General features: G+C 39.7%; 1 protein-coding gene across 5 annotated transcripts in view; it reads left to right on the top strand.

The window, feature by feature from the left end:
• Positions 1–24,846, top strand: part of usp25 (ubiquitin specific peptidase 25) — a 113,121-nt gene that overhangs the window by 22,314 nt on the left and 65,961 nt on the right. For all 5 annotated transcript variants that reach the window (XM_042499675.1, XM_042499676.1, XM_042499678.1 and 2 more), the window contains exon 2: positions 5,530–5,607. In XM_042499675.1, coding sequence (XP_042355609.1) covers positions 5,530–5,607 — 78 coding nt within the window. The remainder of the gene's footprint in view (positions 1–5,529; positions 5,608–24,846) is intronic.

Below are 24,846 nucleotides of genomic sequence, written 5' to 3'. Positions count from 1 at the left end.
TTGTATACCTTTACGCTTTTCATCTGCACAGGTTTCACACAGGTTTCATGCAGTATGGGGAAAAAGAAAGATCTTTCTTTTTCCCCATACTGCATGAAACCTGTGTCTTGCTTAATAATGTGGAACAACCTCCTAGTTTCCCTTTAATTAGGCACACCTGGCAAGCTAATCACCAGATTGATGTCTGTGATGTTAACTGACAAGAGAAGCAGCACAATTGAAACCTGTAATTGAATAACAAAAATCAAATGTTTGTTTAATTGAAATCGTATTTGAATAATTTGGAACACAGTGTAGTTGTGTTATGAGAATATGGTGTGTTTTTGCTAAAGAGAATGGAATGCCGCGTTTTTTGGAGTTATAGGTTGAGTGATAGGTCTGGCCAATCCATCTAGCCTTGAGTTTCCGAGGTTCTGCCTCTGTAAAATGAGTTTCTTGTGTTAGACAGATATCTGATTTTAGCTTGTGTAGATGGTTTAATACTTTGGTCCGTTTTGCAGGTGAGCTGATTCCTCGTATGTTCCAAGAAGTTATGTTCAGTGCCAAAGTAATGATGCTATTGGTGTTGGTAATGAAAAAATCCATCGTATGCATTCTGATATTGTTGCTCTATATAATCTTCAGAGGTTGTAAAAATATGACAACACGGAGGGGGAAGGGGGGCAAACAAGCAAAATAGAAACAAGAGAGAGCAGTGAGAAAACATAAGGGGAGACTAACTCAAACACATAAGGGCATTATGCACAGAAATTAATAACCTGGTGGAGCATCAATCAGAGACAAATGGGAATGAAGGGGAATTCTTTGAGATTTGCGGTATTTGAAAAGACAAGAAAAAAACGAAAAAGTGATCTCTCTCTCAGTTTATCCATATATAGGGCGTATACAAGCATACCTACAAAAAAGAGAAGAAAAAGACAAGAAGAGAGACAGAAAACAAGGGCGATAGTGGAGTAGAGATGTGAAAGCCAAGGTAGGAGGGATTACTAATAATAATGTAAATGATGATGAGAGTGGTGGCTGTGGATGAAAAGGTGAGAAAGCAAAGCCCCTGGTCAGCATGCTTGCAGGCGTCAGGGCCACCAGAGGGCCAGGCCAATACATGGGGAACATAGTACGGGAACACTGTTGCAAAGCCAAGAAGGAGGAGTTGAGGAGTCTCACAGGCTGGGTAAAGAAGCTGCTCCGTAGTCTGGTGGTTCTGCAGCGGATACTTCTGTATCTTTTTCCAGATGGCAGCAGGGTGAAGGGTGTGGCTTTGATGGCTGCTTTTTCAGTATCCTTTGGGCTCTGTGCAGACACCTCACTACATCGAGGTCACTGATGCTCTGTAGATGGGAACCAGTGATGTTCTGGGCAGTTTTAATCACCCGCTGTAGTCTTCCGGTCCTGGGCTGTGCATGAACCATGCCAGTTTGTGATGTTTCCAGTCAGTATGCTTTCAATTGCTCCTCTGTAGAAGTTAACCAGGATCTTGCTGTGGAATATAGCCTTCCTACTTTTCCATAGAAAGAAGAGCCAATTCTGGGCTTTTTTAATCTGGGTGGTGATGTGTGATGACCAAGATAGGTTCTCAGTGATAGTAATTTCAAGGAACCTATAGCTGTTCAGCTGCTCCACCCCAGCTCCACTGATGTAGACAGGGGTGTGTGTCTTTGCCTCCTTCTTTCTAAAAATTAACAATTCAACTCTTTGGTTTTACTGATGTTCAGCAGTAAGTTGTTCCCTGTGCACCACTCTGCAAGATTGTTTGATTTCCTCCCGGTATGAACTCTCATCATTGTTTGTAATGTGGCCGATGATGGTGATGTAGAGTTCTTCTGATGTCTGGGAGTGCAGTCATGGGTGTACAGTGTGAACAGGAGGGGGCTGAGCACACAGTCCTGGGGGTCCCCGTTGTTGAGCACTAATGTAGAGGAGGTTTGACTGCCAATCCGAATTCTCTGGGGTTTGCATGTGAGGAAGTCCAGTATCCATTTGCAGAGTGTTGTATTAAAGCCCAGAGTGTTACGTTTTCCAATCAGCTTCATGGGAGAGATTGTGTTGAATGCTGAGCTGAAGTCAACAAACAGCATCCTGATGTAGCTGTTCTTATTCTCCAAGTGAGTGAAGACTGAGTGAAGGACAGTTGATATGGCCTCTGTGGATCTGTTGGTTCTGAAAGCATACTGGTGAGAGTCCAGGCTGGCAGGGAGGTTGTCTTTGATGTGCTGGAGAACCAGTTTCTCAAAGCACTTCATCAGGATGGGGGTAAGAGCCACAGGGCGGTAGTCATTAAGACTAGACACAGCAGACTTTTTAGGTACAGGAATGATGATTGTTGTCTTGAGGCAGGAGGGAACAGTCTCTTGTGAGAGTGAGATGTTTAAAATGTCAGTTATAACATCAACTAGCTGATCAACACAAGTTTTAAGTACATGTCTGTACACTTGTTTATATTAACTCTCGGCAGGAGTTTGCTCACATCTGCTGTGGTCACTGAGAGTGGCTGGTGCTCTGGAGGTGGAGTAGACTTCACAGCTGAGTCCTTATTGATGAGGTCAAAGCGAGCGTAAAATGTGTTCAGCTCGTCCGGCAGCCTGGCCTCACATATGATGGGGGCGCTCTTTTGTAGCCTGTGACATTTTGAATTGCCTGCCACATATCTTTAGTGCTGTTGCTGTTGAGGTCTCGCTGAAGTCGTTGTTGGTATCTCCTCTTTGTCTCCTTGACGTCAGCTCTCAGTCGTGCTCTGGCGATGATGTATGCCTCCTTGTCCCCTGACTGAAAGCGCAGACTCTCCTGTTGTGAAAAGCTGCGCATTCTTTTTGCAGACTTTACAGGTGGCTCCTCGTGGATTTGGTCCTTGTGATGACAGGATGGCAAAGGTATACCATGTCCCCACTAAAATTAGCATGGGTTTTTTTAAACATGTATGAACCCACTAAATATAAGTGATTGGCTGTATTATTCACTGCCACTGAACTCATGCTGGAGAGCGAGTCAGCCTATCTCAGCTGACGTGTTGGTGTGTGTGTGTTGTCTTGTTGGTGTGTCTGTGCGATGTCACAGACAGACATGAGAACAGGTAAACAGTAGACAGCAGTATTTATTTATCTCTTTATTTATCTCTTACTCATTAAGTCCCCTTTTCAAACTCTGTGCAGATGGATTTGGATCTGTGTTTAAGCGCTGCTTAGGAGGAGGAAGACGGTAATTAGTGAAGGCGCATCATTGCATCTCACCGGTTAAGGAGCTGAAATTACCTCATTCACGCGGATGTTGTGTTCCCATCAATGCCGATCGCAGCCAGAGGGTTAAAACCCATGTCTACTGCAGAGTCATTTGACTGGCAGTAGTAGGAGGTAGTAGTAGCCTCTGCCGTCGCTGTATTTCTTACACAGTAAACAAAGAATTAACTGAGATCGTAATTTCTACACTGTACCCATTGACTCAATGCTCTGGTTGGCTCAACTTCTTCATCCTCTCATGCGGAAAATTAGAGGCTAAAGTGACTCACTGTTGCCTCTCAGGCCAGGATGTAGAACAGAACGTCCCTGGCTGTTTAGCAGTGGATATCTCTGCAGTACAATACATAGGCATCGTGGACATATTGTCAAAGGTGTCACTGCTTGTGTTATAAACTGAAATTATGTCAAGATCTTACAAAATGCACCTTTAACCCCAACACAGTCTCACAACCCTCCACATTCATAACCACAATTTCTTCATGTAATATTCACATCAATTTGCACATATTTGCTTCTGAGCCAATACAGTTTAAATACTGCACAGCTCGCTTGTTCGCTTCATTTTCAAAACCTAGACACTCTTGATTGTTGGGTTACATGACGCATTGATGGACTCTCCTCGCACATCAGCTAATGTTAAAAACACCTAATTATTAGGGGTGTGATGGTTCTGAAGGCCAGAGCAAAACCTTGACACAAACATCTAGTCTCATGCACCATTCTGTCTTTTGTGTCACAGTCTCCTTGTGTACCGTTACACACCCACTAATTATGCTAATGTAGAAAGGTAGCATGATTTAGTTATAGCTGAGATCCATGACAGTTTTTTCCAGTGTCCGCTGGCGAAACTGGCCACTTGACCCTCTCTGTTTTTTGGGGGGCATTTTATGCCTACATTGAATTAATGTAGCTTTGTTGCTGTAGTTTCGAATCACCTCCGTACAGATCACTCTGCTCTCTGATCCTGGTTACTCCACTTCATGCTTTGATCTACCATCTTTTGTACTACAACTACGAATCCCAGCAGCCCCAAAATTACACACAGGGAGCGTGAGAGCGCCCCCTTGTGCCAGCCGCCGAAAACACACTATGATATATATATATACGTCCATGGCACTCAAGCGTTGGCTTTTGAATGACGTATATATACGTCAATGGCACTCAATGAGTTAATGCAATGTGAGTGAGCAAGTCAATGAGCTTGTCACAGAGGTCGTGAACACGGCTCAGGTGGAGCTCCCCATGACTTCTTTTACTCCTTTTCAGCAATTTGCCACTTGCGAGGTGGATAACTGATCTGTCAATCTGTTCACCGCTGATCCGATAACATGGATGGATGAGAGGAGCAGCTGTTGAGTGAGGGAAAGCAAAGTTTTAGACCCAGCATTATGAACAGTTATGTTTCACTTGCAATGGGACTGACATTCTGCTGCACCCTCTCTGCCCCAAGTGTGCTAAAAATAACCCAACGATGTATATATTCCAATAGCACTCCTAATAAACAGTCCAGCTCCATGTTTTCACATACAGGGGTGTAAGCTGTAAGTGAAACTTGACTGGTGTGCAGAGGAATACAACTGCATGGCATTAATCTTGTTGGTCTTAAAAACATTTATTTGGAAATAGAAGGCTAAAAGACAGGGCCATACACTCCTTTTGAAATCCTTTTACCACTTTTTGTCTGTGTCTTTCGAAATTCATTCACACAGTGATAACGTTGCTAACTCTTAGTAAATCTTAGATACAGGGTGTGAAAAGCACCCATGGACTAGCTAACACTACATACAAGTTAGCACACCACTTAGCGTACATCACACTGCCTGTTAACTTTAACTAAGATGAAGTGACACTTACCTTCCATTGCCGACAATGCAAAGCTGAATCTTCATCATGAATCCAGATTTTGTCCATTTGTACCCTTCCAGGCTAGTGTAGGCTTTCAGAGACTCTCCACAGTTGGATGAAGGGAAATGGATCAGGAAATTGTAGATGTCTGGATACAGCAGGTGTTGAATAGTCTTTTCCAGCTGTTTCAGTGATCGTGAAATACAACCCAGGGACATTATAAGGGTCAATAATGTTTAATCTATCAAGTTTTGCAATATAGTGTTCAATGTCATTGGAATTAAAGAGTGTGAACTCTGAAGGCTTAAAACTGACACTGGCACCAATTATTTTTGTTCACATTTTTCCTGCCAACATACAAAACAAGTCAAGTGACACCCAATGACTTGCACCTTTTCTCCATCGAACTTTGCTCTGAACTGCCTTGTATCCTCTCTTTTTTTGCCTTCAATAGCACCAGCAGACGCTACTAAACCAGCTGAGGGAGGTCACAGGCACCACAGATGTTCAGCTGCTTCAGCAGGCCCTGCAGGTACGTCATCAAACACATGCATTATACCCCTTTCCCACCAAAATTAGCACTTACATGCAGTTTCTTTTAAACTCAAGAAAACACGCTAGATATGTGATGAGCTCCTTTACCATTTAAGAACACTAGAGCTGTGTATGTCTCTGCAGTAGACGAGTTTGCCTTACCGTTGTTCTTTTTTTAATTTTATTTTATCATTATTATTTATTATTAATATTATCATTTATTATTATTATTATTTATTATTTTATTATTTTATTATTTTATTTCATTTTATATTTTTTTACTGTTGTGTTAAGTTCAGTGTCACAAACACCTGGGGAACCAGGGTTAGTAAAAGGTTAAAAGCAGCTTGCAGGCTACTGAAAATGTTATTGTAGTTGATTTTGATTTGTAGTTGATATGTGTGCAATGCGCCACAAAAGGAGCAAAAATATGTGTCCACCCAGGTGTCACGTTTCTAATAGTGCCCGACTGATATTTGATTTTTGAGACCACTACCATTTTGCAGGGCGAAAATTCACTGGTGACCAGTGTTGTGGCAGATTTACTGAATTTATTAGTTTAAAATAGACTTTCTCCATGAGCACTGATGTGTCCATGCAAAGGTACTCAGGAGGCTGCTCTCTTAATAAAATGACTTCATTGAAGAATATTAATTATATATATATTATTATATAATTATATTATATACTGTCAACCACTTCTTGAAATGAACTAGATCCATGGCTTATCTTTGCTTTGCAACTATTTGCAGACAACTACATCACTATCTTTAAAGAAGTAGTCCCACACCTTACTGCCTGTTCACTGTAGCTTTTCAGTAAACTGAAGGTGGTAGAGGAGAGAACATTTCATTTAAACTAGGCATTTTTAAGATGGGCATTTTAAAATGTAGAAATAGCATTTCATTTTAACTGCATATAAAAAAAAGTGATTTGTAACTGTAGCTGTGAAAATGCATGTTGTGGAATAAAAAGTAGTATGATATTTCCCTTTAAGTAAAGTAAAGTAAAGTAGTAGCAGTAGTAATAGTAAAGTATTTGTACAAAAGGACAGCACTTTAGTAAATACACTTAGTTACCTTCAACCACGTTTCTCTACTTAACCATTATGACATTGATGCTACAGCTTTGTTCCTCTGCTGAAACATTATTTTAATGGATTGAACTCAATCAGAAACATGAATGGTCTGAAAAACAGGAAGTTGTGGTTTGATGCTGCTGAGTCAAGAGAAGAACAGCTGCAACAGCACTTAAACATGGTTTAGAGTACAGTGACCATGTTCTGCTTTACATGTCAAGGAGGAATTTTCAATGAAAAATAGACTTTAACTTTTTACTCTTGTAAATTAAAGTCTGAAGTTGTTCAGTTGGACAAATTGGGCAAATCAAACTGCAAGTCCTGAACAAAAGAGTGCAGCGTGAATACATGCTCACACTTTGGCTTTAACTCAGTTAAACGGTAGGTAGAACGTGACTACGTGGCTAGCAAGTTAGCTAATGTAGCAAATCTGTGCTTAAACCATGCGTTAAACGTTTTAATAGAAATACTTGATTCCTCAGTATTTTACCTTAATTTTTTCGCACTCAAATTTAGAACTGCCTCAGACCATGCCTAAGCACAGATTTGAAGGACTGTCTGTTTTAGAAAATGTAAATACATCCTAAACTAAACCAAATGCAGAGCATTTTAAAAACACATCCATTAGAAAAGGCTTTCAAGATGTAAACACAGGTGGTTCCACCTGCTGGGCATTACTGGCTGGCGCACATTAGATGGAGCAATAGTACTGGCTGCAGTGTTATCAGCCAGGAGCCATCCCATATGGGTGTTTTGCTCCTTTAATCCTGTAATATCTTAAGGTGGTGGAGCAGCAGTAGGGTTGTCTCCCTACTGCCCCTTGCAGCCAGCCCTAGGATCCTTGCTTTCCCCACACCTTGTCCTTCCTTACATACATTTTAGCACACAACAGTCAAGAAAGACAAAGAATGGGAAAAAAAAGTAATAAAACACAACAAACAGCACAATAAACAAACAGCATGTGACCTGTGGTGTTCATGGCATGTTGTCACCCTTCTGTGGCTCCTTTTAGTAATGAAGCACACATAGACTTAAAGCCTTTAATGGCCTCAGTAAACAGTTGAGATAAATAAACACTTCAAGAGCACTGATAAATTCAAATGAACAGGCCACCAGTATAAGAAATTCAAGAAAAACCAGTATGTGGTTAAGTACAAGAACAGGAACATGATGAATATAACACATTAAGGTTCAAAAGCCTGATGGCAGAAGGAATGAAAGATCTAGAAAAGCAATTTGTTTTCCTGACAGGGGCTTTAAAGCAGTGGCCTGAGGGCATTAACATAAAATCAGACAACAGGATGTGGTCATGCTGAGAAATGATTCATCTGACTTTTTGGACCACCTTTTTTTTGCCATAGAGAACACAAGTCTCTTTGCTGGACTCCGATTATTTTGGAGCAAACCTTAACAATAATTCAAATGCTATTCTTGTCTTTTACAGAAAGACCATCAAACCAGCAAATAAAAGAAAATGATATGATGCTTTCAATCAAGGACAAAATACATAACATTGAGTTACAGAGCTTGAAGGATTTTAATTTCCTCAGTAAATGAATGCTCTGTTGACTGCATTTCACAATACAGTCAGTGTTCACATCAAAATTTAACTGAGAATCAAACACAGTTACCAGATACTTGTATGTGTCGACAATTTCAACATTCTCACCATGAATGAAGCTAGCTTTAAGTTCTTCGCTAGATTTCCTAAAATCAATGATGAGCACTTTTGTTTTAGACACATTAAGGTCAAGGAATTTTTATCACACCAATTAATAAAACCAGGTAGGGCACTACCATGGTCTGCGTCTGACCCTGGAAGAAGTGACAAAAGTGCTGTGTCTTCAGAGAATTTTACCAGGCAACTACCCTCTGTATGAGACCTGCAGCTGTCTGTGTACAGGATAAAAAGAAGGTGTGGAAGAACACAACCCTGAGGAGAGCCATCACACATAAAACCATTAACTAAACCTGCTGCTTCCTGTCAGTTAAAAAGTTTGAAAGCAACAATAAAAGCTGATCAGGTAAATTAAATAATTAGAAAGCTGGCCAATTAAAATGTGTAGTTGCATCTTATTCAAAGCAGAATAAAAATCAGCAAATAAAAGTCTAATACGTGATTTTGGTTTCTCCAAGTGCTTGTATGCAGTGTTGTGGATGAACAATTTAGCATCCTCTATTCCTTTGCCAGCTTGATAAGCAAACTGTAAAGGGTCCAGTTTATCACACACAAGGGAGACAACCTCGTCTTTTAACATGCGCTCAAAAATTTTCATCACAAGTGAGGTAAGAGCAATAGGTCTGAACTTGTTTAATTCCTTAGGATTCTTTGATTTAGGAAAGGGAATAATTGTTGAGGTCTTCCAAATGGAGGGGAGCTGGCAAAGATCAGCACACATTTGAAACAGTTTGGAGAAAACTCCACTGAGCTGGTCAGCACAGTATTTCAGAGCGCTCACAGACAGCATCAGGGCCGGCCGCCTTCCTCACATTTGTTTTCTCTGGTAAGGCTCTAACCTGTTCCTGAGGAACAACAAGCTCCTCTTTGGGTACAAGAGAATCCCTCAATGTAGTAACATTATTTATAGAATCAGACCTTTCAAAGCGAGAGAAAAAACAGTTAAGTGTGTTTGCCAAGTCAGTATCAACCATGCCATTAATGCTTATGTGCCGCTAAGCCTCACCTGAACACTGGTCAATGCAGGCCATTGATTTTATGCCCTGCCAGGCTGCCCTAATGTTCCTACCAGTGAATTGATTTGCTATTTTATTCTTATATTTAATTTTTTCTTTGGCAATTTAAATCCACACTTCCCTGGAGACAGTCTTTTTCTCGTGGGGATCACTGCTGTAAAAAGTCCTTTTCTTTTTGTTAATAACTGATTTGAGTTCTTTTGTTACCCAGGGTTTATTATTTGGAAAAATAACCACTTTTTTTGTTGGGACAACAGAATTAACACAAATAGAAATATGAGAGGGGACAGGGTCACAAAGTTCATCAATGCCAGCACACACATTATAAAAACAGTCTCAGTTAGTGCACCCAAAGCATGCCTGAAGAGATGATATACTGTCCTCTGACCAGGTTTTAACCTCCTTCTTTACACAGCCAAGAAGTCTGAAGGAGGATTTATACACAGGCATTAAATACACACTGTTTTGGTAGGAGGCACCAAGGGAAGACATGGGCATGGATTTATAAGCACCGCTCACAGACCCATAACACAAATCAAGCGCGGAATTCCTCAGAGTTGTGGCGCAAGTCACATTTTGTTCATAAGCTCCGAGAGTCTTTTTAAAGTGCAGTGGTTAAAATCGCCAAGAATGCACTTGGGAGCATCCGGGCAAATTGAATCAAGTCTGTGTGTGACATTAGCGAATAGCAGCCTGTGCAGCCGTGGATGCGTTAGCTCTTGGGTGAATGTAAACAAGCGTGAAGAAGTTGTTGATACTCACGAGGCAAGTAGAAAGGAGGTGGAGTGACAGGCAACAGTTCAACATCAGGTGTACATGCTTTTTCATGGACAACAACAGTGTTACAGTACCTCTGATTGATGTAAAAACACACTCCTCCTCCCCTGCTCTTTTCTGTGATCTCCGGTGACTGGTCCAGTCGAAATGGGCTACCAAACCCACTTATTTCAAGGTCCTTGTCCACGTTTCAGTAAACGCAAGCAAACACATTTCCCTCACCTCCTGCTTATATTTGGCCCACACCTCCAGCTTGTCCACCTTGTTCCGTTTGGATTGAACGTTGGATAACAGGACATTGTGCAGAGGGGGAAGCTGCCAGAGGTTGTCCAAGCTGAGGTGCTTCAGTCTCCTCCACACTTCTGCCCTCATGCCTCTTCCCTGGCAGGGAACCCGGGAAGAAGAAGGAGTTTTTTCCGGGCTGTACGACGAGAACAGCTCAGCCGGTATTCCTCATCTCCTTTAGTGGCGAAACGCAGAGAAAGAAGGAGCTTGCGGCTCAGAGTGACATTACTCCTGGTGCCGTCACAATGTCCAGTCACCTCGTGGCACACCACAGCACGTGGAACGCCAGCAGTTGCGTTGCCACGCAAAAACGTGCATAGAAGTGTGCAAATGAGCCCAAAGTCCACATACTGCGTGAATAAAAGTAATATTTAAAAGCAACCTTAAACGCACAACGTTAAAAGCTAATAAAAGAAGTAAAAAAACAGATTAAAAGAAGAGGTTTAGGTAAACTGCTTCGAGTCACACACTGTGAAGCACCCCGGAGTAGGTTGTGGTGATCTCTGGTGGAAATCTCAACTGGTGGTCAAGATCAACTCTCATGTTCTACTCACCTCTGGTTGCCAGAGGACACCATGCTCTTGTGCTGCTAGTCTTACTCATACCCTTGCCTAACAAATTGAATCAGCTGCTGTGCTGTTGCTGGGCTGGCCCTGTTTGCTTCGAGCCTGCGTGCCTCAGGGATCTTGGTGAGCTTGCGTAAGACCCTGTTGGGGTGCCATTTGTACCGGTCCTGTGTCAGGGCTGCCTTGCAGCCAGAAAGTATGTGCTGCAAGCTCAGGTTCTTGGAGTCGCAGAGTTGGCAGGCCTCCTCTGAGCTGTATCGGAGCTGCAGGGAAGGATATTTTGCGTGGCACTGATGAGAAGGCTCAGCCTTGCCTTGGGCATTCTCCACCTGTCTGTCCACTTAACAGCCCTCAATCAATCCCTCAGTCAATCACAGCATGCCTGGTTGTCCATCTCCCTTGCTGCTGTTGGCTTATTGCCTTGATTTTGCAGCTCTCCTTTTCCATCTTCACAACTTTGGAGATCACAAGGTCTTTCCTTTCTTTCTTTGTGGCTCTGGACCACATCTTGGGTGCTCTTCCTCATCCAAGACGAGCCTTGCCTGCCTGCAGCAGTCCAGTGATTCTGTGTTGCTTTGGTCGATTGATGACCTTGTCTACTGTCTGCATTGCATTCCACCTCTGTCCTGTGGAAACTCAGCTCGTACACAAGCTTCACCCTCGCTTGCTCAAAGCTCAAAGTAATGGACTACAGTGGAAGCTTCAGGGTGTTTCAAACAGTGCTGTGTTGGAGAGCCATTGAGGAAGGCTCAGTTATAAATGGATGTAGTTATTAGCTTTTGAATCCATCCTCAGAGCTGTTGTTGAAGTGATGTCACACAACTTTAGTGGCCACATCAGAAGCTTTGGTCAATTTTGCTCAGACCATCTGAGAGCTGGGATGTGACAGAGGCAGCCATGTGCTCGTTGGACAGGTGGGCAGTGTAAAGTTCCAAAGCTTTGCACAGGGTGGTGCACCAAGAGTGGGATTTTCTCACCATCAATTGTAAAGGAATCAGTTATTGTTGTAATTAAAATTTTCCAGTTTTAAAAGCCCACTGGAGTGTCCCAATCCTGGCTCACATTGAAGGATATGAGAATTTCTGTAATGAAATATAACTGTTGCCGTTTCCATTGTTTTTATTTAATCTGCCTGACTGCCTGTCAGTTTAGAATAATTCTGATTCACCAACATACGCATGAAGATTATCATATTTTTTTCAGCTAGCAGTTCTCTTGCTCTCTCCTGTGACGCTCTCCCTCTCTCTCTCTCTCTCTCTCTCTCTCTCTCTCTCACTCACTCTTTCACTCTCACGCTCACTCAAAAAGATATGTAACACACACATGCCAAACCTATACAGGCCAAATAGTGTTTGAGCAGGCGAAGCATGTTTTATTTGCATCTGCAGGGTTTCAGACTGCCATTTAGTTAAATTTTGCACCACTGTGACTAAGCACCACTGCGACTTGCAGATACTCTTAATATATGAATTGAGGAGCTGTTAGTTGTTTCCAGCAGTGAATAAACATCACACTTTTAATGGTGCCGCAGTAACAGTTCAGTTTAGCTTGTGTTACAAGCTTTTGAGTTTAATGAGTGTGAGCAGGCGAGGCTGTGTATTTTTGTATCTGCGGGGTTTGGGTTAAGGCTAGGGGGTTAGGGGGATTACAAACATTTGTTTTATATCAACTGGAGAGCTGTTAATTCTTTTACAGCTCATAGTGAATAAAACTTGATGCTTGAATTTCAAGTCCACAGCAAAAACATAAACACTTCTGGCCTGAGGCAAGCTTGGTGCTTCAAGGTAAAAGCACCAGTGACCTCTTGGATTTGGATTTTGTAATAACAAGACTTAATTTAACTTAATTTTGACAGTACTATGATAAAACAGTTTTTTACTTTATTGTATTGTAAATATTTCAAAATATTGAGATATGTCTTGTGTATCGCGATACAGCCTAAAAATATTTTGAAGCCATATTGCCCAGCCCTATTTTCCAGTATTTATTTAACAAAGTAGAGAGCAACTTAGGCCACAGCACGCCAAGTCCATGTTTTTTGTTGAAATTGACCAACGTCTTAAAATAAATATAACCTCACATTTAGCCTATCACATTTGCACACTGATTTCAAAAAACTTTTACATTCATTCCAAACTTTTTTTTTTCTATCCGTGAAAACAAAAACATCGGTTGTTTGACCCGTTGGCAGTTAAGAAAATGTGGTGTAAACACATTTCATAACTCAGATGGCATCTCTCAGCAGGTCAGCTAGTGATATTCAGGTAGATGATAATGAGGTAGAGGAGGATGTGGGCAGCACACAAAGAGAGAGAGACTCGCTGTGTTCTTTCAACATGCCCTTCTTCACTTCCCCTCAGCACTTGCCCTCAGGGGAATCCCCTTCGCCATCTGATGGGCCGTTCCAATAGTCTGAAAAACTGAAGTGAACCTGGTGAGATTGACCGTCAGAGGGCTGAGGGAGCGAGTGAACATCGATGGTCACTTCAGAAGTCTATATCACCCACAATGCATTACAGCTATGCACGTGATGCAAAAAATACATCCATGATTAGGGGGCATTAATAGGTAAACATCTGACTGCACCACAGAGGAAGGAGAGGATAAATAAACCGGAAAATAAACACAAACCTAAATACCTAAATACATTCACCATCTGATACTTTTCATTTGCACTTCTAATACATCTCATAGGTCTGTGTAGGTCTTCTAATATATCATAAGTCTGTGTAGGTCAACTTACACATATAAAAATCCACTCATCTATTAGCAGATAGTTGCGTATTGAAAGCTGTCATATAATCAGTTGCAGTTAGGCTAATATTTATGTATATTTGTTCTGTTTAGCTTGTTTGATTTCTGTATTCACAATATTATCTGTAAATGCATGGGAAAATGCTGTATCGCAAGATATATAAAATATATAAATATATATAAAAAATATATAATATGTATAAATATAAAAATAATTACATAACCATAATATAGATCACACTCAAAAATTATATAATCAGAAACTGATGCAGCTGATTACCGATTGACTATCTGTGTATTGCAAAAAGTCTGCAGATATTGATATTGCATATATATATATATATATGTATATATGATGACGATTAAGAAAAAAAGCAGTATAGTGCTAATCCTGCAACTGGTGGTCAATCCATGATAGTCACGCTGAGAGTGAACGTGGGCAGGTGTGTTTCATTTCAGTCCCCTGCCAGCTTTCCCTCGGCTTTAAGAGTGGCCTCCGTGTGACGTCAGCTGTTACGTAATACCAAGGGCTAAGGGCAAGTGAGGGAAGTGGAAAAACTTTTGGAACGCAGCCACAGTGTGGAGACAGAGAGGGAGGACAGCTCAGCTCCTTCTTTGTGAAATGCAGACAGGGAGAGAGTGGAGAGTGCAGAGAAGTAAGGGAGCAAAAGCGTCTCTCCATTTTGTCTCATATATCACTTTTGCAATGAATATAACAATAAAATGCATCAGGCTCAGTATGCAAGGTTTCTGTGCGTAATGTTTTTTTTGTTTTTTCTTCAGATGGATTTAAATAAGTGCATACAGAAAAACAGAATTAGTGTGCAAAGGTCTCTTTTGTAAAGAAATGGCTTGACTCTGCAGCACCATCTGCTCAGTCTGCTACTTAGAGCTCTGATTCTCTGCCTGAACCCCATTGGGCTGACCCGATCGCCTGGATTCAGGCTGGTCCAGGTTGTGAAGGGCTGCAGTTTCTCACTATTCGTCAGGCTTGAATGGTGTACGGTTCTCGCTGATTTAACATTTTTTAAATTATTTTTAAATGAAACTGTCGTGAACTGTCTGGTGCTTAAATGGCACTCTGGCAGGAGTTTTAATAGACTAAATCAGGAGGGGAAGACAGAGACAGAGAGAAAGAGAGGGAAAGTGACCAAACAGCAGAGTATGTGGAGAACTGGGGGAGAGACAGAGTGTGCAGTAGGAGAGATGTATTGAGAGGGGTAATCATCATTTGTGCACTGTATTGCCATGAATCGCTGTGCTTACTAGACACACAGGGGACGCAGCCTGCTTTGCTGAACCTGTCATGCATGAGGTGACTAACAGAAGAAGTGTTGGGAGGAAACATGCCAATCCTTAGCTTGTACTACAAATTTTAATATTTAAAAAATATTTGTTTTATAATATATGTATAATATATGTATAATGTAATATAATATGGGCCTATGTTTACAGCACTTAAACATAGGGCTTGGACAGAAACTGTTGGGGGTCATAGCGTCGGGCAAGGTTTTTTGGGCCTGATCAGAGCTCTACTTCTACTTGCTGCTGAGTGTGTTGAGAGCATTGTAAGCAATAGAGTTAGAGCTTGCTCTGCTGGTCAGTTTATGTAACAACACCATTTGTACATCACACCATTTGTACATCACCCTAAGTTGTTTTCTGCATTAGTTGTTTTGTACAAGAAGTTTTCATATCCGGTCATATCAAAACAAGACTAGGTTAAAACGTAGTATTTGGCTGGACCGTGTTCCAAAATTTTTTCCTTTCAAGGTACAAGGTAGATTTGTCATTTCTTCTTAAACGTGGTTTAAAAAGAAATAAAATTGAAGTTGACCCGAAATCCTATTTCATTTTTGTGGCGTCAGAGGAGGAGTTGAGGAGTCTCATAGCCTGGGGAAAGAAGCTGCTCTGTGGTCTGGTGGTTCTGCAGTGGATACTTCTGTATCTTTTTCCAGATGTCAGCAGGGTAAACAGACTGTGGCTGGGGTGGCTGCTGTCTTTCAGTATTGCTCCACTTCTGTCCTGTAGAAGTTAACCAGGGTCTTGCTCTCGAATTTAGCCTTCCTAATTTCCCGTTGGAAGTAGAGCCTTTCCTGTGCTTTTTTAACCTGGGTGGTGATGTTTAATGACCAGGATAGGTCCTCAGTGATGGCAGTTCTAAGGAACCTATAGCTGTTCACCTGCTCCACCTCAGCTTAACAAATGTAGACAGGGGTGTGTTTCTTTGCCTCCTTCTTTATAAAATCCTTTCAGGAAATCCTTTACTATCAGTGCGTAAACTAATGACCACTGACTAAATAACATATTTTAGGGATATTTTATATTAAAATTCATAACAGTAATGGTAAAGATAACTGATAAACCCAAATGCCTAACTTGATAAATGAGCAATTGTGATACAATTTGAGCAGATTATTTCATGTGAATATTTCATCAGGGATGAGTTTCCCTGATATTAGTTGAGACTTTGGATAGAATTCTCTGTATTATATACTTCTGATTAAAGAATTCTTCTTCTTTTCTTAAAATTCATTTTGCTTGGCCATCTCTTCTAATGCAGGATGAGGCTGTTTAGCAGAGGATGGATCAGTTCAAGTCAGTTTTATTTATAAAGCCCATTATCACAAAACACGGTTTGCCTCAGAGGGCTTTACAGCATCCCTCTGCCCATAGACCCTTACATCGCCTAAGGAGAAACTCCTGAAAAAACAAAACAACTTGAAACTAAAACAGGAGAAATATGATCCCTTTTCTTGGTTCCCGTTAGAACATGTGTAGCAGCGTTCTGCACCAGTTGGAGAGATCTAAGAGATTTGTTTGGGCAACCGAATAATAGGGAGTTACAGTAATCTAGCGTAGAAGTAAAATATGCGTGTACTATTTTTTTGGCGTCTGTTTGGGGCAGGATATATGTCTAATTTTTGCAATGTTACATAAGTGAAAGAAAGCAGTCCTAGAAGTTTGTTTAAATGGAAGATAGATCTTGATTGAATAAAACTCAGAGGTTCCTTACAGTTGTGTTAGAGGCCAAGGTAATGCCATCTAGAGAAATTATATCCTTAGAAAAAGAGTTTCTGAGGTGTTTGGGGCCAAGAACAATAACTTCAGTTTTGTCTGAATTTAACATCAAGAAATTACAGCTCATCCAGGCTTTTATGCCCCTAAGACATGTTTGAAGTCTAGGTAACTGATCGGTTTCATCTGGTTTTATTGACGGATACAGTTGCGTATCACCAGCACAGCAATGGAAATTTACAGAGTGATTTCTAATTATGTTGCTTAGGGGAAGCATATATAAAGTAAAAAAGACTGGTCCAAGCACAGAACCTTGTGGCACTCCGAAGTTCTGTGGTCCTGCCAAAAACATGCACAGATATCTATATATTTGCATTGGCCTACTGATAAAGTAGTTGGGCTTTAGTTTCTGTCATCAGTGATTGGAGTTGATGTGAGCTAGAGCAGATAAATACCCGTGACTACTGCAGAGTCATTTTTCCCGGGAATTAATGCCTATCGTAACCTTTTTTATTGGGTACAAAATCCAGATGTAAGTGGCCGTCAGTAGGTTTTTTGTCCAGTGGGAAAGAGGCTTTCCAAATATAAAACTAGGAGGGCATTTGGAGAACACATGCAGGTTCTTCTGTTGCCAGTGGTACACTCTTCCACTAAGTTTCATAAAAATTGGGCCGGTAGTTTCTTCACAGTCCCGCAGACAAACAAACAGACAAAAGCACAAATGAAGACAATAATATGACCTCCCAGGTGGAGGGTCCAAGCAGATTTTTTTCAGGCTTTAGGTGCTTGTTTGTTATTTAATCGACAAGAAGTGAATTCCATTAGTTACTCATCTTGTTCATCTCTATGTGTTAATTCTCTGTTGATGTATATAAATCTACTTTTGAAAACATTTGATGCAGCATATGACCCAGTGTGAGAACGTATTCTACATAAATACATTGGTATTGAATAAAAATTCAATTTTTGCATCTGGAATGCATCTTGTGTATATTAATTTATACACAAATAGTGCTACTATGTGAGAGGTTTCGTAACTTATCCTGGAAAATTCAAAGATTCGGACAATGTGCATGATGGCAGAAGCGGATTTGGTCTCATAACCTTTGCATTAAAGACAGCTAGTTTACCATTCAACTACTGAACAAATTGGCAGATCATTGTGTATCTACAAGCATCAAAAGTACCCAAATTTGATCTTATAGTTTCTATTTTATTTTTATTAATTACGATTGTTATTGTTAAGATCATTTATTAGACGACAACTGAAAATAACAAATAGTTTGCTTTATCTCAGTGAGGTTACACGTCATGCAGTGCACCAGGTGTTGGAAATAATCTAACATATTATAAAGGCACTTTTGGCTCAAAAACATGACATTTGTATTATTTCACTGTTTGATAAACTGTTTAAGAAGACAAACTTAATTTAGCATCACTGATAGCACAGGTCAACTTGGATTTATTATACATTAGTGAAGGGTTTAAAAGTGTGGCTGTTCATGTTTTAGTGTTAGTAATTTTATGTAAGGTACCTCAAAATATTTCTCAGTGGAGGGAAAACAAATCCTACATTTTACAGTACTAGGGTCATAAATGACTGCAACAACTGACAGCTGCAGCAGGAAGAGATGGTAGACAACATAGACATTTTTTGGCCATAACTCAAGAGTTCTTATGCTAATTTACCCTTCACTAAGCCCCACCCCTTTGTGATGGTCCATCAAGCTGTGGGTGCTAGCATGAAGCTCACACTGTAGCTAACTGCACTCCCTGAAAATATATATAGTGTCACACTTTTTGGAAAACTGTAAAGCTATTTTGGAGAGCAGCAGACAAAAAGGTCTACAATTTGTGTTTGAAGAATATATCCAGGATGTCAAACTGGCAGCAAAAACAGATTAAAAAGATTAAGATAGTTAGAAGTAGAACTGGGCGATATGACCTCAAATCAATATCACAATTAATTTAACATTTTACCTAGATTACGATCAATGAACAGTTTTTTTTGTTTGTGTTTGTTTTTTTGCCCTGATGGCTCATTGACACAGTTTCATTTAACCATAGTATGCTGTACTGTAATAAACACATGATGTATAATGTATAAAACTATCCAGAATAGTATAAGAATTAAAAGCTCCATCTTCTACAACCCTAACTTCAGGTCAATTTAAGCACATTGTGCTGATAATAGGTAAACCTCTCCTGACTGCAGAACTGACTTGAACATCTGCTGTGTGCTATTAATTGTTTTACTTGGGGAGAAAAAAATGTATTAGCCTACTTTTTCTATAGCTGCCAACATTCCCAATTAAAGACAAGTTGAAAATAAGGCTTGTGCTTGTGGCCCCATGCCCCCAAATCACTACATCTGCCCCTGGTAATAATAATGAGAGCTCAGCTCATGTGGCTAGATGAGACACAGAGCAATGTGTCTTGGGATTTCTAAATAATTCCATCCAAAGTCTGACTGAACCTGAAACTAAAACAAAATCATCTGTAATAATGTAAAGAAGTCACTTTCTGCTGCTGAATATTTGGTTTGTTTATTCAGAGACTTTGGTGCTGGTAGGAGAGTCTCCTCTGCTTGTTTGTCTCTCTCACTAAGCTGCGCTGTTGGACCATCAGCTGTTTAATCTGCAATAATGAAACGCCTTGGAAGCACATATATGAGCTGTTGCAGTGTTTTGCTGTGATATTTTTAGTGTGAGACACATGCCGAATGCGCAACAGTTCGCAATTCCGGTAGAGAATGGATCAAAAGACTTTTTTTTTTTTTTTTTTTTTTTTGAAAGTAACCAACATAAAAGGCATGGGCAAGATTACCTTGTTAAGAGGTGCTAAATGTCAGTTTTGAATATTTTCGATTAATTGTCCAGGCTAAAGTTAAAAGCACAGATCACAATGGAAAAGTGAACCACCACATCAGATATTTATATATTTTCCAAAAAAGCCTTTTTTTTTGTTCATAATGGATTTTTGGCTTATGGCTTGTAAAAAATATAGAACAGATTGGAAATATTGCTGCTAAGTGTGAGCTGGCCGCAGAGCTCTTGGCCAGGGCGTCTCCAGTGTGAACACTGGTGCTGTGGAGAAGCGGGCAAAGCGCCACGTAAAATCAGCATGCTTCCGCATCCACTGTGAACCTAGCAAAATTCAGGAACAGAAGGGGAGACATTTGGTAAGATACTCACATTTTTGGTGCCCTCTTATGGCAGAATATACCAAGTGCACCAACTTGGCTTGCAATTGCTTAAGCCAATTTTAATTTTTGAGCATTAATGTCAGATTAAATTATAAGACACAGATTTAAAAATGTATATTTTAAAATGGATTGATGTTTCCAAATTGCCTTCACAGTACTATATCAGAGATATCTGTAGTAGATGCTGCGAAAGTTTTGGGATGAGTGATGTAATATACTGAAGAAATAATGCTTTGTTTCAGTACTTAAGTACGGAAGCCCTAAGCGGACGTGTTTTGTTTTTATTTTTTACAAGCCATTTTCTTGATATAACGAGATATTATCTCGTTATAACAAGATATTATCTCGTTATCTCGAGAAAACAGAGTTTGTTTTCCTGAGATATTATCTCGTTATCTCGAGAAAATGAACTTTATAGAGTTTTTATATTTCTGTCAATTTAGTTAGTTAGTTTAATTACTCCACAACATTTCTTAAAATAAATGCATGCTTTAACTTCTCTACATTTCCAACATAGGGAATTGAGGAAGGAGGGAGGAGGGGATGGACAAATGGATGAAGCAATGGGAGAGAAGAAAAAAAAGGGTTTTGTTCTTCATATCCTTTAAGTAAGAAAAAAAAAAGTTTTTCTTCTAGTTTAATGTAATCTCTATTTTAAAGTGGGGTACACATTACTAAGAAATAAAATTCAAATTTCTAACTGCTTTTTTATATCAGATACTTGAAGACCCTTACTCAAAAGTAATATTCTAATAGGAGACTTTAACTTTTATTAAAGTCCTTTTCTGTTAAGATAACTGTATTTTCACTAAATTATGGCTTTCAGGTACTGAAACATTGCACTTCACAGAAACTTAAATCATCCCACTGTTTGGGATGATTGGACCAGCGGTTTTGGACGAGTTCTTGGTTGTTGTAAAAGTTGGCATTTTTAGAGCAGCAGACCATTAGATGAAATGATGCAGATGAACCTGGACCTAGAAATTACAAAAAACAGTGTGACTTAAAGGCAAGCAGGCCTGAGTAGTGGGTGGAAGTTGCAACTCACCTGCTTTTTTGTTGAATTTTGGTCTTAAAGTATTTGCTGTGCTAACACTTTTAGCAGAGGAAAGCAGAGTAACGTCATGTGCACACTGTATGAAAAAGTGCCCCGATATGTCAGTTGTCACGTGAGCAGTTGCCGTACCAGTCACACACATAAGCACATAACTCTGCACTAGTCAATAAGTGGTTGGCCAGATTTGCTTGCAGCTCACAAAGTAACAGACTAGATGCTGAAACTGCTGCTGCAGATTGTGGGCCAGCTGTGAGCTCACCATCATGGCCTCTCTAATATGATTAACCCAATTGGTTATCATGTGGCGAAAGGAAGCAGGTGCTCCAAGGAAAATCACTGCACTTAGAGTTGCTTCCATGTGTAGTGTTAACTCTGCGTACCGAGAACCAAAATAAAAGAAGTCCAGCAGTGACTGCCGCTTCCTGGAGCCCGAAAATACACACACACACACGCACATGGACACGCACATGCACACACGAAGCTTTTAAATATCACTTGCGGGGACCACCCTTTCTAAAGGTTCTACAGATCTGAAAAAAAGTAAGTGAAATAGCCATTGCTTAGTGAGCCTATACACGCCTTTAAACCTTTGAAATGATGATGTACTGGTTTCCCCACACTTTATGGGGACTTCCGGAAAAACCAATAAACATGTTTACAGAGGATATCATTTTCATAATTTATGCATAATTTGCATATTTCACACAGATTCTTTTGTCACTAATATGGACCTCTTTTACATTTATGTGGCAAATAATGTAGTTTTGTATGAAGTAAATTCTGAGTTACTAACATTAAAATGGTACTGTTGTGTTCATAGATTTCGAGGCCCTCTTGGTCTCTCGGACTCTTTCACTGCCTTTTAAGCCAGAATTCACTGACCATCAAAACACACAATTTCATCACTGATGTGAGACATAGAATCCTATAGTACTGTGCCTTGGCTTTTGACAACATGATATATTTACCCTGTTTGCACCTTAACTGGCCTAACTGGTGATTCTATATATTCGGTTTTAATGTCACAATGACCATTGGAAGTGAAGTTCTGGCTCTCTTCCCACTAATTTAGATGGAGGTCTTAGGGGTCACAACTTAAGTTTTAATGAATCCCAAGTAAATGAAATTATATAAGTTGCATAAATTAAAATTCTGCAATAAAATAAACAGCAATGCAAAATGTTAAAGTTGTTTTGAAAAGCAAAAATAAATAAATAAAAAATAAAACTTAAAAAACATTCGAAAAAAGTGCATTTGTGAAATATATATAGATATAGATAGCCAGCGACACACACGCTGGCTTATATATATATATATATATATACACTCAAATAGGTAACTTCACCTACAACCTTTCAACTAAAATCACTGTGAGTTTGACAGCTAAAGAAATTACAGTTAACTAACTGTAAACATTGTCGTAATGCATACAAAAATATGATAGAATATTAGGGCCATGTTAAGGAAACATTTTTTGTTTGATTTCAAGAATCAAAAATTCAAGTCATCTTTGTATGAAAATAAAGTCAGAATTTTAGGAATAAACTTAAAAAAAACTCTCAATTTTAATAGAATAAACTTATATTATTACCTGAATAAAGTTCTAATTTTACAAGAAAAAATGTCATAATTTTAGGAGAAAGGGCATATTATATTACAGAAATAAAAATACTGACAGAAAACTCTAAAACATGCGAGAGCACAGGCAGCCTCCTTGAGGCAACCTCCCCAGTGTCTCCGTGCTCCCTCTGCCCCATTGTGAGTCTCCTCAGCAGGATGGAGAGCAGACTGCTGCCAGGGAGATGCAGGTTAGTTAGTGGCAGCAGCAGCTTGTTTACAGCCAGTGCAGACCTTGGCTCCCCAGGTAAGACCCAGCGTTGCCGCTGGCCACCAACAAGCTGTGACAGCTCTTGCTGGGTTAGCAGGTTATAGCTCTGGCTGAATTCACCTGCTACAGCGAGTCCGTCTCCTCTCCAGAGGTGTGACCACTCTCCTCATGGCAAAAGTTTTCTCATAAGCCGGGAGTGAGGCAGAGAGGAACCTCGGGGTGGAAGCCGGCTCGTTATGAGCAACTACGGGTCACGTCAAATCATACAGATTAAACATAAAAATCAAGTTTTCCATGCCCATGTGTAGCACAGAAAATCACGTGGGACTTTGGTTGCTTAGAATGCTGCTTATGCTCCACTTGTTTTTACAGTTTCAATTTTAAAGTTTAGATATTTCATAGTTAATGTTTATTTCTGTAATATAATATCCCGTTTCTCATAAAACTACTAAAACTCTATACTCGTAAAATTCAGACTTTTTTTTATAGACGTTTATTCTCGTAATATGACTTTTTTTCTCATAACATTACAACTTTATTCTCAAAGTATCAAAAACATTTTCCTTTGCTTAGAATGGCCCTAAAACGCCATTGTATAAACATAAAATCAACTTGAACAGTAATATTTTTATCAGGTATGATACAAAACCCCTCTTGTAACAGAAACAGGATACAAACGGTAAATCAGCATATCTGCAACAAAGCTGAGACAGCTTTCAAGTAATATAACTTTGTAATGGACTTTATACTTTAAATGATTAGTTGAACTTGCAACACCACAATGCCAGACACTCTTTTGTCCATTTTGAAGGATAGAATGAACAGGCTGTTGGCTAGAAAAGACAGATCCCGTGCTGCTGACCATTTCCCCAAAAACAGCCATTTCAATACATAAAGAAAATCATCCTACAGACCTGAATCTTGCTTGACACAAGTAATCCATCTTAGTGAATAATTAGTTAAGTTTTGGTAATAGAGCTGAGACCATGGATTGTTTTGAAAACCTGATGCTGAACACTCTAGCAAAAAATGTGTACATCAGCTAGTCAGAACTGCATCCAAACATTTAGTCTAGAAAACAAACATGCATGTTGCTAAAAGGACAGGGTTACTTTTAGTTTCAGATGTTAATGCATGCTTGAACACGCGGAGTTCTCTTGCTTGCAAATATTATAACCACAAATTAATAATTTAGACATAATCAAATACAATGTTCACCGTGATGGAATACATATCAAGTATTCAAATAAGCTGATTTTCTTTCAATTCTATTTTAAATGTAGGAAATGAATTTAACATTCAGCAACTTCAGGAATTGGGTATTGTTTTGCTGAGAGATCAGACTTTAGGAAAAAACAAATCTTCAGCATCAGCATTGTCATTCTCCATACGATTTCTGCTGCATTTTCCTTTTGAAGGCTGTAATGCGGTTATGAACAAAAAATTTCAAGTTCTGCCAGTTTCTGTTCTTGAGAGCTTCTGGTTCAGCTCTTAAACATTTTTCACATTCTCTCTTTGATGGTACAGTACAAGATCAGATAAACTGATTCATTTGCCTCTCTACTGCCTTCACCTCTGCTGGCTGCAAGGGTGTTCTTTTCTGTGGAGCTTTACCTGTAAGTGAGGAGAAAAACAAATGTATAGAACTTAACCGTAACAACAGTATAAGGAAAGAGCTTAAGTTCCTTTAAGTTCTAAGTCCTGTGTCCATACATGTATACTTACATATATAGTGCAGGGGAAATTATGAGGGTGATCTTTTTAATTATTGATTGATTTTATGACAAAGAGAGTGATGCACAGTACTTCCAGTTCTTTGATCATCACATGGACTACTATTTATCAATCTCATATGTTCAATATGTTACTTGAGAAGTGTAAAATTGTCACCTTTGGAGGAATGCACTGACTCCAGAAGATACCCCATCCTCTTCTGATGGCTGTTTGCATTTTTTGTGCGTTGGTAGAGTTTCAT

The sequence above is a fragment of the Plectropomus leopardus genome, chromosome 13 (genome assembly GCF_008729295.1).
Source record: "Plectropomus leopardus isolate mb chromosome 13, YSFRI_Pleo_2.0, whole genome shotgun sequence".
Taxonomy (NCBI): Eukaryota; Metazoa; Chordata; class Actinopteri; order Perciformes; family Serranidae; genus Plectropomus; species Plectropomus leopardus.
This window is presented reverse-complemented; position numbering and strand designations above follow the sequence as displayed.